This window comes from Gymnoscopelus braueri (genome assembly GCF_963280865.1).
Source record: "Gymnoscopelus braueri genome assembly, contig: SCAFFOLD_55, whole genome shotgun sequence".
Taxonomy (NCBI): domain Eukaryota; kingdom Metazoa; phylum Chordata; class Actinopteri; order Myctophiformes; family Myctophidae; genus Gymnoscopelus; species Gymnoscopelus braueri.
Window position 1 is genome coordinate 255,365 of NW_027660884.1, and position 12,533 is coordinate 267,897.

The following is a 12,533-nucleotide window of genomic DNA, read 5'->3' on the forward strand; positions in this document are numbered from 1 at the left end:
TGTCAGCCAGACAAGCAGCAATGCGTGCCTCCACTTGGATATCAGAGGGGGGGAATGAGAGGATCAGCTGGGTGTCATCGGCATAGCAGTGGTAGGAAAAGCCATGGGAGTGGATGACAGCACCAAGAGATGTAGTGTAGAGAGAGAAAAGAAGAGGACCCAGAACCGAGCCTTGGGGAACCCCAGTTGTGAGCCTGTGTGGTTCTGACACAGACCCTCTCAGCATCACCTGGTAGGAGCGACCCGTCAGGTAGGATGCAAACAGGGAGAGTGCAGAGCCTGAGACACCCATCCCCTCGAGGGTGGAGAGGAGGATCTGATGGTTCACCGTGTCGAACGCTGCAGACAGGTCCAGGAGTATCAGGACGGAGGAGAGAGAGTTCGCTCTAGCGGCATGGAGCGACTCCGTCACTGCCAGGAGGGCGGTCTATGTCGAGTGACCCACTTTGAACCCAGACTGGTTGGAGTCCAGGAGGTTGTTCTGGTGGAGATAGGAGGACAGTTGTTTAAAGACAGCACGTTCGAGAGTTTTAGATAGGAAGGATAGAAGGGAAACCGGTCTGTAGTTCTTGATCTCAGAGGGGTCAAGTGTCGGTTTCTTCAGGAGGGGGGTGACTCTGGCAGTCTTGAAAGCAGAGGGAAAGTAGCCAGATGTCAGAGGTGTTAATAAGGTGGGTTAAGAAGGGAAGAAGTTCAGGTGCAATAGACTGCAGCAGAGTGGATGGGACCGGGTCCAGAGAGCATGAGGTGGGGCGACTAGAGGTAACAAGGAGAAGGACCTCGTTAGGGGAGAGGGGAGAGAAGTGGGATAGAGAGGGGGAGGGGGGGGGGGGGAAGAGGAGTAGATGAAGGTAGAGAGGGGGGGGTGGCAGGCAGACGGGTGTGGGTAGTGCGCAGGGCACCAGCCGGGGGAGGAGGGAAGGAGGATCGGATATCGTTCACCTTCTTGTCAAAGAAGTTGGCGAAATCGTCAGGGAGGAGGAACGAGGAGGGAGGAGGGGGTGGTGGTTGCAGGAGAGAGGAGAAAGTTTCAAAGAGTTTTTTAGGGTTGGAAGCAGAAGCCTGAATTTTAGTGCAGAAGAAAGCAGCTTTAGCAGCTGATGGAGAGGAGGAAAAAGTAGAAATGAGAGATTGGAAGGTGAGAAGGTCCTCCAGGAGGGTGCCATTTCTCCATTTGCGCTCAGCCGCTCTCAGGCTCCGTCTCTCAGTCCGCACTGAGTCCGACAATCAGGGGGCAGGTGGAGTTTGGCGTGCAGGCCTGATGGTGAGGGGACAGAGATGGTCGATAGAAGAGGATAGAGTAGAGAAAAGAAGATCTGTGGCGGTATCAGGGGAGGGGCTGTGAGGGGGGAGAGGGGCTGTGAGGGGGGAGAGGAGAGAGAGAGAGAGTAGGATATGAAGTAGTGATCAGAGAGTTTCTTACCCTTTTCACTGGAAAGAGGAGTGACAGACAGGTTAGCAGTAGAGCAGCCTCTGGTGAAGATCAGGTCCAGTTGGTTGCCCGCTTCATGGGTAGGAGGAGATGGGGAAATAACTAGGTCAAAGGCGGCGAGAAACGAAAGTAATGGGTCTAGCTGCTTCTCAGTCGGGAGGTTGAAGTCACCCAGAAGGATGAATCCAGAGCCATCGACAGGGAAGTGAGAGACTAGATGGTCCAGCTCCTCCAGGAAGCCACCAGCAGGGCCCGGTGGGCGATAAACAACTGCAATGGTGAGCTTGACTGGATGAGAAACAGTGACCACATGAAATTCAAATAATTAGGAGAGAATTGTGACAGTGAAACAGGAGAGTATTTCCATTTTCTGGAAATTAGCAGACCAGTACCACCACCTGTCCGCACGGCTCTGGGAGTGTGAGAGAAAGAGTACACATCTGACAGAGCCGCGGGGTAGCAGTGTTATCTGGTTTGATCCAAGTCTCAGTTAGAGCAAGGAAGTTGAGGGAGAGCAAGGATGCGTAGCCTGAGATGAAAGTAGCTTTGCCTTCCACCACAGCCGAGTGGCAATTCCAAAGCCCTCCTGTTACCACTTGCTCGACGTGAGTTGAAAGAGTAGGATATATTAGATTAGTGGTATCGCGACATCTGGGTGTAACCCAGTGTTTTTGCGACCACCAGGAAGAGGAGAGGACAGGAATAGGAAGAAAACACATCGTAGATCACTAAACATATACAAACTACTATATCTATCACACTACTATATATGTCACTAAACACTGATGCTGCTTATGAAGAGAAGAAGCACTCAATGTCGAAGGTCATACATTGACGAAGTCGGGCTTTGACAAAGTCGCCTCTTGCCTTTGTTCGCCTAGCCTTCGTTTGCTAGCCGCTTAAAAGCTACCGCTTTCAGAGCAAGTATTTAAGGCCACTTCAACTGATTGCTAATCGCCTGCGAGGAGTGTAGGCCCCTCCCCTATTTATCGAAGGCTATTGAGCTGGTTGAGGTGAAAGTCCCTTTAATGGGGCTGTCAGCTGAGACCTAACAATAGGCTTTGAAGCAAGCAAAATAACAAACTACTTTTAAGCTAAACCAACTATAGTTGATCTCCTCTCTATAGTCAGACTCGTCGTTGTTGACGATTCGGCCTATCACTGTCGTGTCGGTGGATCTGTTTTTGCGGTATGCATACTGCCACGGATCCAGCGAGGCAGGTAGCGTGGAGCTGATGTATTCCCTCACCAGTTTCTCGAAGCACTTGCTGACGATCGGGGTGAGAGCGACAGGTCTCCAGTCGTTCAGGCATGTCACTTTGGCCTTTTTGGGAATGGGCACAATGGTTGACATTTTGAACCCTGCAGGGACCACAGCCTGGGAGAGGGAGAGGTTAAAGATGTCAGCGAAGACACCCGCCAGCTGGTCTGCACATGCCTTAAGGACCCGGCCTGGGATCCCATCAGGTCCGGCTGCCTTGTGGATGTTGACCCGTGCGAAGGCTGTACGCACTTCTCTCTCCGAGATGGTTAGAGGGTTCTCCTCTGCTGGTGCTGCTGATGGCCCCGCTTGGCTGCCGCGGTTGGGGCTGATCTCAAACCGGCCGTAGAAAGTGTTCAGTTCGTTGGGGAGGGAGGCAGGCGGGTTCACCTTGCTTCTGGTTCTTGTTTTGCAGTCTGTCAAGGTGTGTACCGCCTGCCATGTGCTCCTGATGTCGCCATTGCTGAGTTGGTCTTGCATCTTTTTTGTGTAGGCCTTTTTCGCCTTCCTGATGGCGCTGTTTAGGGCCGCGCGCGTCGTGTTGCGCGTTTCCACGTCGCCAGATTTGAAACCAACATCCCGTTCATGCAGATGTGCACGTACTCCGCTGTCCATCCATGATTTCTGATTGGGATAGATCCGAACTGTCTTTTTTGGGACTATGTCATCTATGCACTTACTGATAAAGCCAGTGACTGAGTCTGAGAGTTCGTTGATGTTATTCCCAGCGGCGTTCTTAAACATCCCCCAGTCAGTCTGGTAGAAGCAGGATTGTAGCATAGCGTCTGTGTCCTCAGACCAGACACACACACACACACACACACATTACATTACAGTCATTTAGCAGACGCTTTTATCCAAAGCGACTTACAATAAGTGTATTCAACATAGGTAGGGAACGAAAACTACTAATCACCAGAAGTCTTTAGTGCATTTTCTGCAAAAACAAGCAACCAAGAGTATACCTAGCGCTAAGGTAAAACTGCAATATATCAGCTACCTATTTCCTTAAACAGATGAGACAAAATAGCTAAATCAAATGAGCATGAGCTAAAACAAATAAGTGTATCGACTAAACAAGATCCAATAAACAATCCAATAATCCAATAAACAATACAGCAATAGAAAACAAGCGTTCGTACAACTAGTTAACAACAAGTAGGTCAGGGAGAGAGGAAGGGTAGTGTTTCCTGAAGAGGTGAGTTTTCAGCCTGCGGCGAAATATGGGCAGTGACTCTGCTGTCCTAACATCAGTGGGAAGTTCATTCCACCACTGTGGGGCCAGAACAGAAAAGAGTCGTGACCGTGTGGATCGGCCAGAAGGACCCTTGAGTGACGAGGCAATCAGTCGCCCCGAGTTGGCAGACCGAAGTGGTCGGGCAGGGGTGTAGGCATCGACCATAGCCCGGAGGTAGGAAGGAGCTGTTCCTTTCACTGCCCTATAGGCTAGCACCAGGGTTTTGAACTGGATGCGAGCCGCTACGGGGAGCCAGTGTAGAGAGCGGAGAAGGATGGTTGTGTGGGAGAACTTGGGGCGGTTGAACACCAGACGAGCCGCAGCTTTCTGAACAAGCTCCAGAAGTTTGATGGCAGATGCCGGAGCACCAGCAAGGAGGGAGTTGCAGTAGTCCAGGCGGGAGATGACGAGAGCCTGGATGAGCACCTGGGCTGCCTTCTCCGTGAGGAAGGGGCGAATCCTCCTGATGTTGTAGAGCAGGAATCTGCAGGACCTCGTCACTGATGCGATGTTTGCCGAGAACGTCAGTTGATCGTCCAGGGTCACACCCAGATTCTTCGCAGTCCGAGTTGAGGTCACCACAGCCTTATCAATGGTGATGGCCATGTCTCGGTGCGGACAGCCCTTCCCCGGGAGGAACATCAGCTCGGTCTTGTCCAGGTTGAGCTTCAGGTGGTTTGTCGACATCCACTCCGAGATGTCAGCCAGACAAGCAGCAATGCGTGTCTCCACCTGGGTATCAGAGGGGGGGAATGAGAGGGTGTCATCGGCATAGCAGTGGTAGGAAAAGCCATGGGAGTGGATGACAGCACCCAGAGATGTAGTGTAGAGAGAGAAAAGAAGAGGACCCAGAACCGAGCCTTGGGGAACCCCAGTTGTGAGCCTGTGTGGTTCTGACACAGACCCTCTCAGCATCACCTGGTAGGAGCGACCCGTCAGGTAGGATGCAAACAGGGAGAGTGCAGAGCCTGAGACACCCATCCCCTCGAGGGTGGAGAGGAGGATCTGATGGTTCACCGTGTCGAACGCTGCAGACAGGTCCAGGAGTATCAGAACACACACACACAAACAGGGTATATATATATATGTATACATATATATGTATATATATATATATATATATATATATGTATGTATGTATGTATGTATGTATATATATATATATATATATATATATATATATATATATATATATATATATATATATATATATATATATATATATATATATATGGTGTTATGATAACAGAACCAGGGTTCCGAGGTGATAGAATCTGAACCCAATTGATGATAATAAAACACAGGGACCCGGACTCGTATGGGTCATGGATATACAAGCAAGCACAGTGACGGTCTGTCTGCAATGGATAAAGTGGTGAAAGTTGGTGATAGCTGGGAAGGAATTCATAAAAATTGTGCACATGGTGAGAAGTTTTAGATTTTTGGCATGGTGTTAAGTATGGGCATAAGGTTTTCAAAAACCATCACAAACGAGTTGGGCTCGCCCCCTAGGGGTCGGTTTGCAATGAATCCAATATTGGATAGTTCAGTATATGGTTGAAACCCCAAATAAATGATAGAAGAGATTATGTTACTATTGGGTAGCCTTGGGTATTCTTTAGAATGCTTTATTCTTAATGCAAAATCAATTACAACAGTGGCAAAACTCAAATAAAATAGTATGTGCCCAACATTTGGCAACACATATATATAAAAAAGAAAAAATAGAGCTGAATTATTAGGTCCCTCAGTGTGTTTTCCAGTTTCGGGCAAGCGGGGCCATCTCAGCCAAAGTGTCACGTAATATATATATATATTTTTTTTACTTGAAATTTTTATCCCGCGATTTTTTTGTAACCCATTTTTTTCACCCGGTGCCAATTTCCTAAGTGATCCTGGGCGCTACACCAGCCCTACACCAGCACTACACCAGTCCCCCACAGTAGGTAGGGAGGCCAGGGCCGAGCTCATGCTTCCTTCAGGCATGAGAGCCAACTGACCTTCTTGTCACCTGACAGGGGGGAGTTTCCCTGGTTGGACGTAGCGCGTGGAAGGAACACGTTATTCCAACCAGTTCCCTTCCCCTCCATCAGGCGCCCCGGCTGTCATGGGGGAGGCGGTATAGCGACCAGGATTACTACATGTTTTTGTGAGGGTATTAACTACCCTAGGAGACACGGGGAGAACATGCAAACTCCACACAGAGTAGGCCCTTTCGCCGACCCCACCTAGGGTATGGGCGCTGATGACGCGGAGGAGTCACGTAATAATGAAAATAGACTATCATCAGGGGTGCACATAACTTTTTAGGTCTAGTACTCAGAAGAGCACCTGGAGATGTGACTTGGTGCGCACCAAATAAATGGTCCCGCCCCGTTTTGTCAACGGGGGGGGGGGTGCTGCGCGAGAAAGGACGACGAAAGCGAGAAGGAGGATAAAAGCTTGGAGATTTCTCTCCCAGCTGTTGGTACGCAAAAGCGACTCACGTCGTCTGATGTTCCGCGCATTATTTATTTTGGGTGCGCACCTGCGCACCAGTTATGTGCACCCCTGACTATCATGCCTTAATGTCACTGCGGAGGCGCAGACCCGCGCGGTATTAATTTATAATACTGTAGGCTACTGTATATTGATCACATGAACACCACACAGCCAATAGCCTAATAAATCTTACCATCTGATGAGGAAACTAGAGTGGATGAAAGCTGTGTCCAGAAGATCCATTCCGACGTAGGACAGTTATATATTAATCAAAAATTAACTAATTTAATCAATAAGTAATCAATAAGCTCTGGTCCATGATCGGATAGCAGCGTATGCTGGATTTCATCATATTTTTACCTCTGTAAAGGTGAGCAATGTTCATTAGAAAAGGCTTATATAATGTCCTTTCCGTGTTTTATTAGCCTTTTATTTGGTCATGGGGTTAAACCTTGTAAACTTCTTTATTCTCCTTACACATGAGAGCATGTATTACTTGATCCATCGTGCGATCGAAGGACTCTCTTCCAGACAGAACACAGAACAGTTTTACTAGTCAAGGCGACGCCGCATCTGTTATATATTTAGACGAGAGACGCACCAGAGAACTTGCACCAGCGTTGCCAGATGTTGTGAGAGAAATAAGCAACCAGATCTAGGAAAACAAGCCCAAAAGAAGCAACTATGGCACTAGGCCATTATGAGCACTTTAATTAAACCTGTATACATTGGTATTATATAGGCTACTGTATACATTGAAAATAGCCGCTCTACAAGCCAATCTACAAGCCTATTGAAAATAGCCGATCTACAAGCTCACAACGCTTCGCGAGATCTGCTTTTTAAAATTATCTTGAAATAAAATGTGGAATATGTGGAAGATTTTTTAAACATTCTAACAACACAAATATGGTACAGGGCTCCAGCTGGCACAAAACATTTTCAGATGGGGCTTATAGGGACAAATTTGCCTGGTTAAAATAATTGAACAATTGTGAAGCAAGCCCAAATAACCAACTACACTTTAGAAACAAGCCCAAAAAACTGCACCCAACAGCTACCAATATTTACAAGCAACTTAAAAAAATAAGGCCAAATTCGCTTATAATAAGTGGATATGGCAACACTGTTCAGTACGGTGACGTTGAAGTTGGATGTTGTTGGATGCAGCCGTCCAGATTAATCATGATCTACACCTGGTGATCCGCACGCTTCAGGGATATACGAACCCCTTTGGGAATTGCACGTCAGTTTGAGCTTACAGAAAATACGCCCTCCTTTACGAACTTTATTTAGCCCATATTTACGACCAGCATAATGAATCAGGGCCATTGTTTTTCAATAGGAAGGAAGTATTGTGTGAATAAATGCTACTATAAGTTTAGTATTGTTTGAGATGGAATATAATGAAAGAATAAAGTAAACAGTGTCTGTCAGAAAGAGAAAGCTGTGACTAATGACTTTCTGTCCATTAATGGAGCTGGAACCTTTATTTGAGCAGCATTTTACTAGTTCAGTGTTTACTATATAGCTAGTACTTAACTAGTTACCGTCCATCTATAGTTACTAGCTTCATGCTAATCACGTGTGGGGGTGTGTGTGTGTGTGTGTGTGTGTGTGTGTGTGTGTGTGTGTGTGTGTGTGTGTGTGTGTGTGTGTGTGTGTGTGTGTGTGTGTGTGTGTGTGTGTGTGTGTGTGTGTGTGTGTGTGTGTGTGTGTGTGTGTGTGTGTCCACAGAGAGAGGACTGGTGCAGTGTGTGACCATCCCACCAGCATTGAACAAAGTAAAGCCTGACATTTCATTCATTTGTGTGAAAAACATGATGTAAATAATAAATACATGGAATACATAATAACTCACTAAATAATACAACTCTAAACTACCAAAACTACAACTTATTTTAATAAATGAATAAATACATACATATATACACACATATATATATATATATATATATATATATATATATATATATATATATATATATATATATATATATATATATATATATATATATATATATATGTATGTATATATGTATATATATATAGATATAGATATAGATATATAGTAGCGATCGGCTATCACACACATACTATATATATATATATATAAATCGTTTTGTTGTTGTAATTGTTGTTGCCTCTTTGAGTTGTTTCAAAGTCAGAATGTGTTTTATTTACATTGTATCCTGGGGTAGGGTTAGAAAATAAATCATAGTAAAGTTCGTTAAAAATCATATATTTCCATAGGATATAAATGTATGACTGAAGGTGTGTTTAACATTGATGAACTGTTGTGTTCCAGTGGATGTCAGTCTGCAGGAGATTTTAAAGCCACACATGATCGTTGTGACAAAGAGGTTAGAAGAAGGTCAGAGAGAAGACATCACTGGACCAGGACCTGGGACCTCCTTAAACAAGATCTACACAGAGCTCTACATCACAGAGGGACACGGTGAAGGGGTTAATCAGCAACATGAGGTGTGGCAGCTTGAGAAAGCATCCAGGATGGAGAAGAACCTCCTTGACAAGCCAATCCTGTGCTCTGACATCTTCAAACTCTTACAAGGCAGAGTGAAACCCATCCGAAGTGTTCTGACAAAGGGCATCGCCGGCATTGGAAAAACATTTTCTACGTACAAGTTCGCTCTGGACTGGGCGGGGGGCGTGGCCAATCAACACATCCATCTCGTGATTCTGATGTCGTTCCGGGAGCTGAACTTGGTCAGACATAAGCAGTTCAGTCTTCTCACACTGATCCATGAGTTCCATCCAACATTGAAGAAGCTGACAGCAGAGAAGCTTGCTGCCTGTAAGACTCTGTTCATCTGTGATGGTTTAGATGAAAGCAGAATTTCCCTGAACTTCCACAACAATGACATTGTTTCTGATGTCACAGTGACATCATCAGTGGGCGTGCTGTTGACCAACCTCATCAAGGGGAATCTGCTCCCCGCAGCTCTCCTCTGGGTAACTACCAGACCTGCAGCAGCCAATCAGATCCCTCCTGAATGTGTTGACAGGGTGACAGAAGTACGAGGCTTCACAGACCTCCAGAAGAACGAGTACTTCAGGAAGAGATTCAGTGATGAGAAGCTGGCCAGTAAAATCATCTCACACATCAACGCAACAAGGAGCCTCTACGTCATGTGTCACATCCCACTCTTCTGTTGGATCGCTGCTACCGTCCTGGAGGACATGTTGAAGACAGACGAGACAGAACAGCTGCCCACGACCCTGAATGAGATGTACCTCCACTTCGTGTTGGTCCAGACAAGGAGGAAGAAGCAGAAGTATTCACAAGATGTGAATCAACAGGAGCTGATGGAGTCTGACTGGGAGGTTCTTCTGAAGCTGGGAAGGCTGGCATTTGAACATCTGGAGAAAGGGAGCATCATGTTCTACCAAGAAGACCTGGAAGAGTGTGGTCTTGATGTCACAGAGGCCTCCCTGTACTCAGGAGTGTGCACAGAGATCTTCAAAAGAGAGAGTGTGCTCTTCCAGAGAAAGGTCTACAGCTTCATTCATCTGAGCATTCAGGAGTTTCTGGCAGCAGTTTACCTGTTACACTGTTTCAATGAGAGGAAGACGGAGGTGCTGAAGACATTCCTGGAAGGTTACAACAGTGACAGTTCCCTGGATGACTTCCTGAAGAAAGCCATGTTCAAAGCCCTGAAGAGTAAAAATGGCCACCTGGACCTCTTTGTCCGCTTCCTTCATGGCCTCTCACTGGAGTCCAGTCAGAGGCTGTTAGGAGGCCTGCTGGGTCAGAGAAAGAACAGTCCAGAGAGCATCCAGAGAGCCATCAACAACCTGAAGGAGATTGACTACGATGACTCTCCTGACAGATGCATCAACATCTTCCACTGTTTGATGGAGATGAAGGATGACTCAGTACTGCAGGAGATCCAAAAGCTCCTGAAGCCAGAGAACAGATCAGAGAAGGAACTTTCTGACACCCAGTGTTCAGCTCTGGCCTTCATGCTGCTGATGTCAGAGAAGGTTCTGGATGAGTTTGACTCTCAGTCATACAACACATCTAACTATGGGCGATATAGACTGCTGCCAGCTGTGAGGAACTGCAGAAAGGCTCGGTTAGTATTCATGTGAATTTCAATCATACTAAAGCTTCAGTCAGTCATTTTAAACATCACTAAATATGCAACTAAACTGTTTTTGTACTTTTAAATGTAAAACATTTTACAGTATCAATTATACAAATACTGTAAAACATTGGGTTATATGCAGCATCTACAATAGTATTATTATTAGTATTTACTCTTTTTGTGGTAGTAATATTAGTAACCAAAGTAAAGTATTAATAATGATAGCATCGCATTAATGCATGCTTTCATTTAAACTCAGTGATATGTTACATTATAATATTACTTTAGATATTGCTTTTACATTACACACAAAACACCCTAGAATGAAATACAAATATATACTAGACATGATATAGGGCATAGCAGTGGTGGACATTTTCTGGTTCCATCGATCAAGACCCCATTCATTTTTCCCATAGAGATTTCCAATAATATTTATATCAATTATTTTAAGCCTAGAATCAAGCCATCCAGGATCCTGGTGAATCATGACCATAAAACGTTTGATTCTATGAAAATAAATATGTATTAGATATAGTATATCATATAATTAAATATTCAATTTAGTTTTTTCACAGTCTAAGCTAATTTAGTGAACATCACACTGTACATAGACATTGTATTTAAAGTGCAAAGTCATATTTTGTGGCTTCATTCTGTCATCGATGAGTAACTCAATAATGCTGTATTGGATCATAAATAAAGAAAGAAAACTGTATTATACATTAGATTAACATGAAATGGAAATGGTCCTTTGTATACAACTAAACTTGTTTTCAAACATTTAGCCTCAGAGGGCTTGTTTCCAATGGAAACAATAGAAACAAGCCCCTTGGGGCTTTTTCTGTTATCCTTTAGTGTTATTTTTTTTTAGCATTTCTTTTAATTTAGTCTTAGTCCAGTTTCAATCACCCTTGTTAGTTTTTATATTTATTTAGTCAAGCTAATTCTGTTTTTATTTAGTTTAGTTTTAGTCGACTAAAAGTCAAGCATTTTAGTCTGTATCTTAGTCAACAAAAACCTTTGACATTTTAGTTTTACATTTGAATTTGTGTCTGTTAGTCTACTTTTATTCCATGAAACTTGACATTTTACCACACTGATCCCAGTACAGCCTAACACTAAACACAGAGTCATTATAAAACCCATGTCCAGTTCAACCCACTGATCCCAGTACAGCCTAACACTAAACACAGAGTCGTTATAAAACCCATGTCCAGTTCAACCGTAAGCAACCAGGTCTAAGAAAACCAGCCTATATACATTGGCTATTTGAAAAAATCTGATCTACAAGCTCATAACTTGATCTGCTATTTTCAAAACAAATCTTGTATGTAAGTCCCTGGCACAAAATATTTTTATATGGGGGCCCACAGACAAATAGATATTAATTTGGGGTTCTCGACATGAAAATGTTTGAGAGCCACTTTAAACAACACCAGCAAACAAAAGCAACTACACTTTAGAAACAAGCCCCCAAAAAACACAACCACCAATATTTACAAGAGACTTCAAAGAAAAACAAGCAAAAATTTGCTTATAATAAGCAGACATGGCAACACAATGGGTTTTCTATCTGTGGAACCACAAAATGGCGGCCTCTGCTATACTCTATATTACCACTCGTCGGACGTACGTTTGATAACGTCAACGAATGTTTTGTCATAAAGCTAAAACACATTTTCCCTTTTAATCTGTAATTACAGACTTGTTGAGCTTCACATGGATGAGACACGCTGTGAGATCCTGGTCTCAGCTCTCAGCTCTAATCCGTCCAGTCTGATGGAACTGGAAATAACTCGCGGCTTCCTGTCAGCATCTATGGTGAAGCAGCTTTGTGACGCAATGAAGAGTCCACACTGTAGACTGCAGATACTGAGGTCAGTACCCCCCCCCCCCCCCCCAAACCTGTGTGTGTGTGTGTGTGTGTGTGTGTGTGTGTGTGTGTGTGTGTGTGTGTGTGTGTGTGTGTGTGTGTGTGTGTGTGTGTGTGTGTGTGTGTGTGTGTGTGTG

The 12,533-nt window shown here is 44.7% G+C and overlaps 1 protein-coding gene across 2 annotated transcripts in view; it reads left to right on the top strand.

Moving 5' to 3' along the window:
* The window catches only part of LOC308081099 (uncharacterized protein), a 90,941-nt gene that overhangs the window by 22,502 nt on the left and 55,906 nt on the right, over positions 1-12,533 (top strand). For both annotated transcript variants that reach the window (XM_080457495.1, XM_080457496.1), the window contains exons 6-8: positions 8,149-8,195; positions 8,720-10,508; positions 12,227-12,400. In XM_080457495.1, the coding sequence (XP_080313621.1) occupies positions 8,149-8,195; positions 8,720-10,508; positions 12,227-12,400 (2,010 nt within the window). The remainder of the gene's footprint in view (positions 1-8,148; positions 8,196-8,719; positions 10,509-12,226; positions 12,401-12,533) is intronic.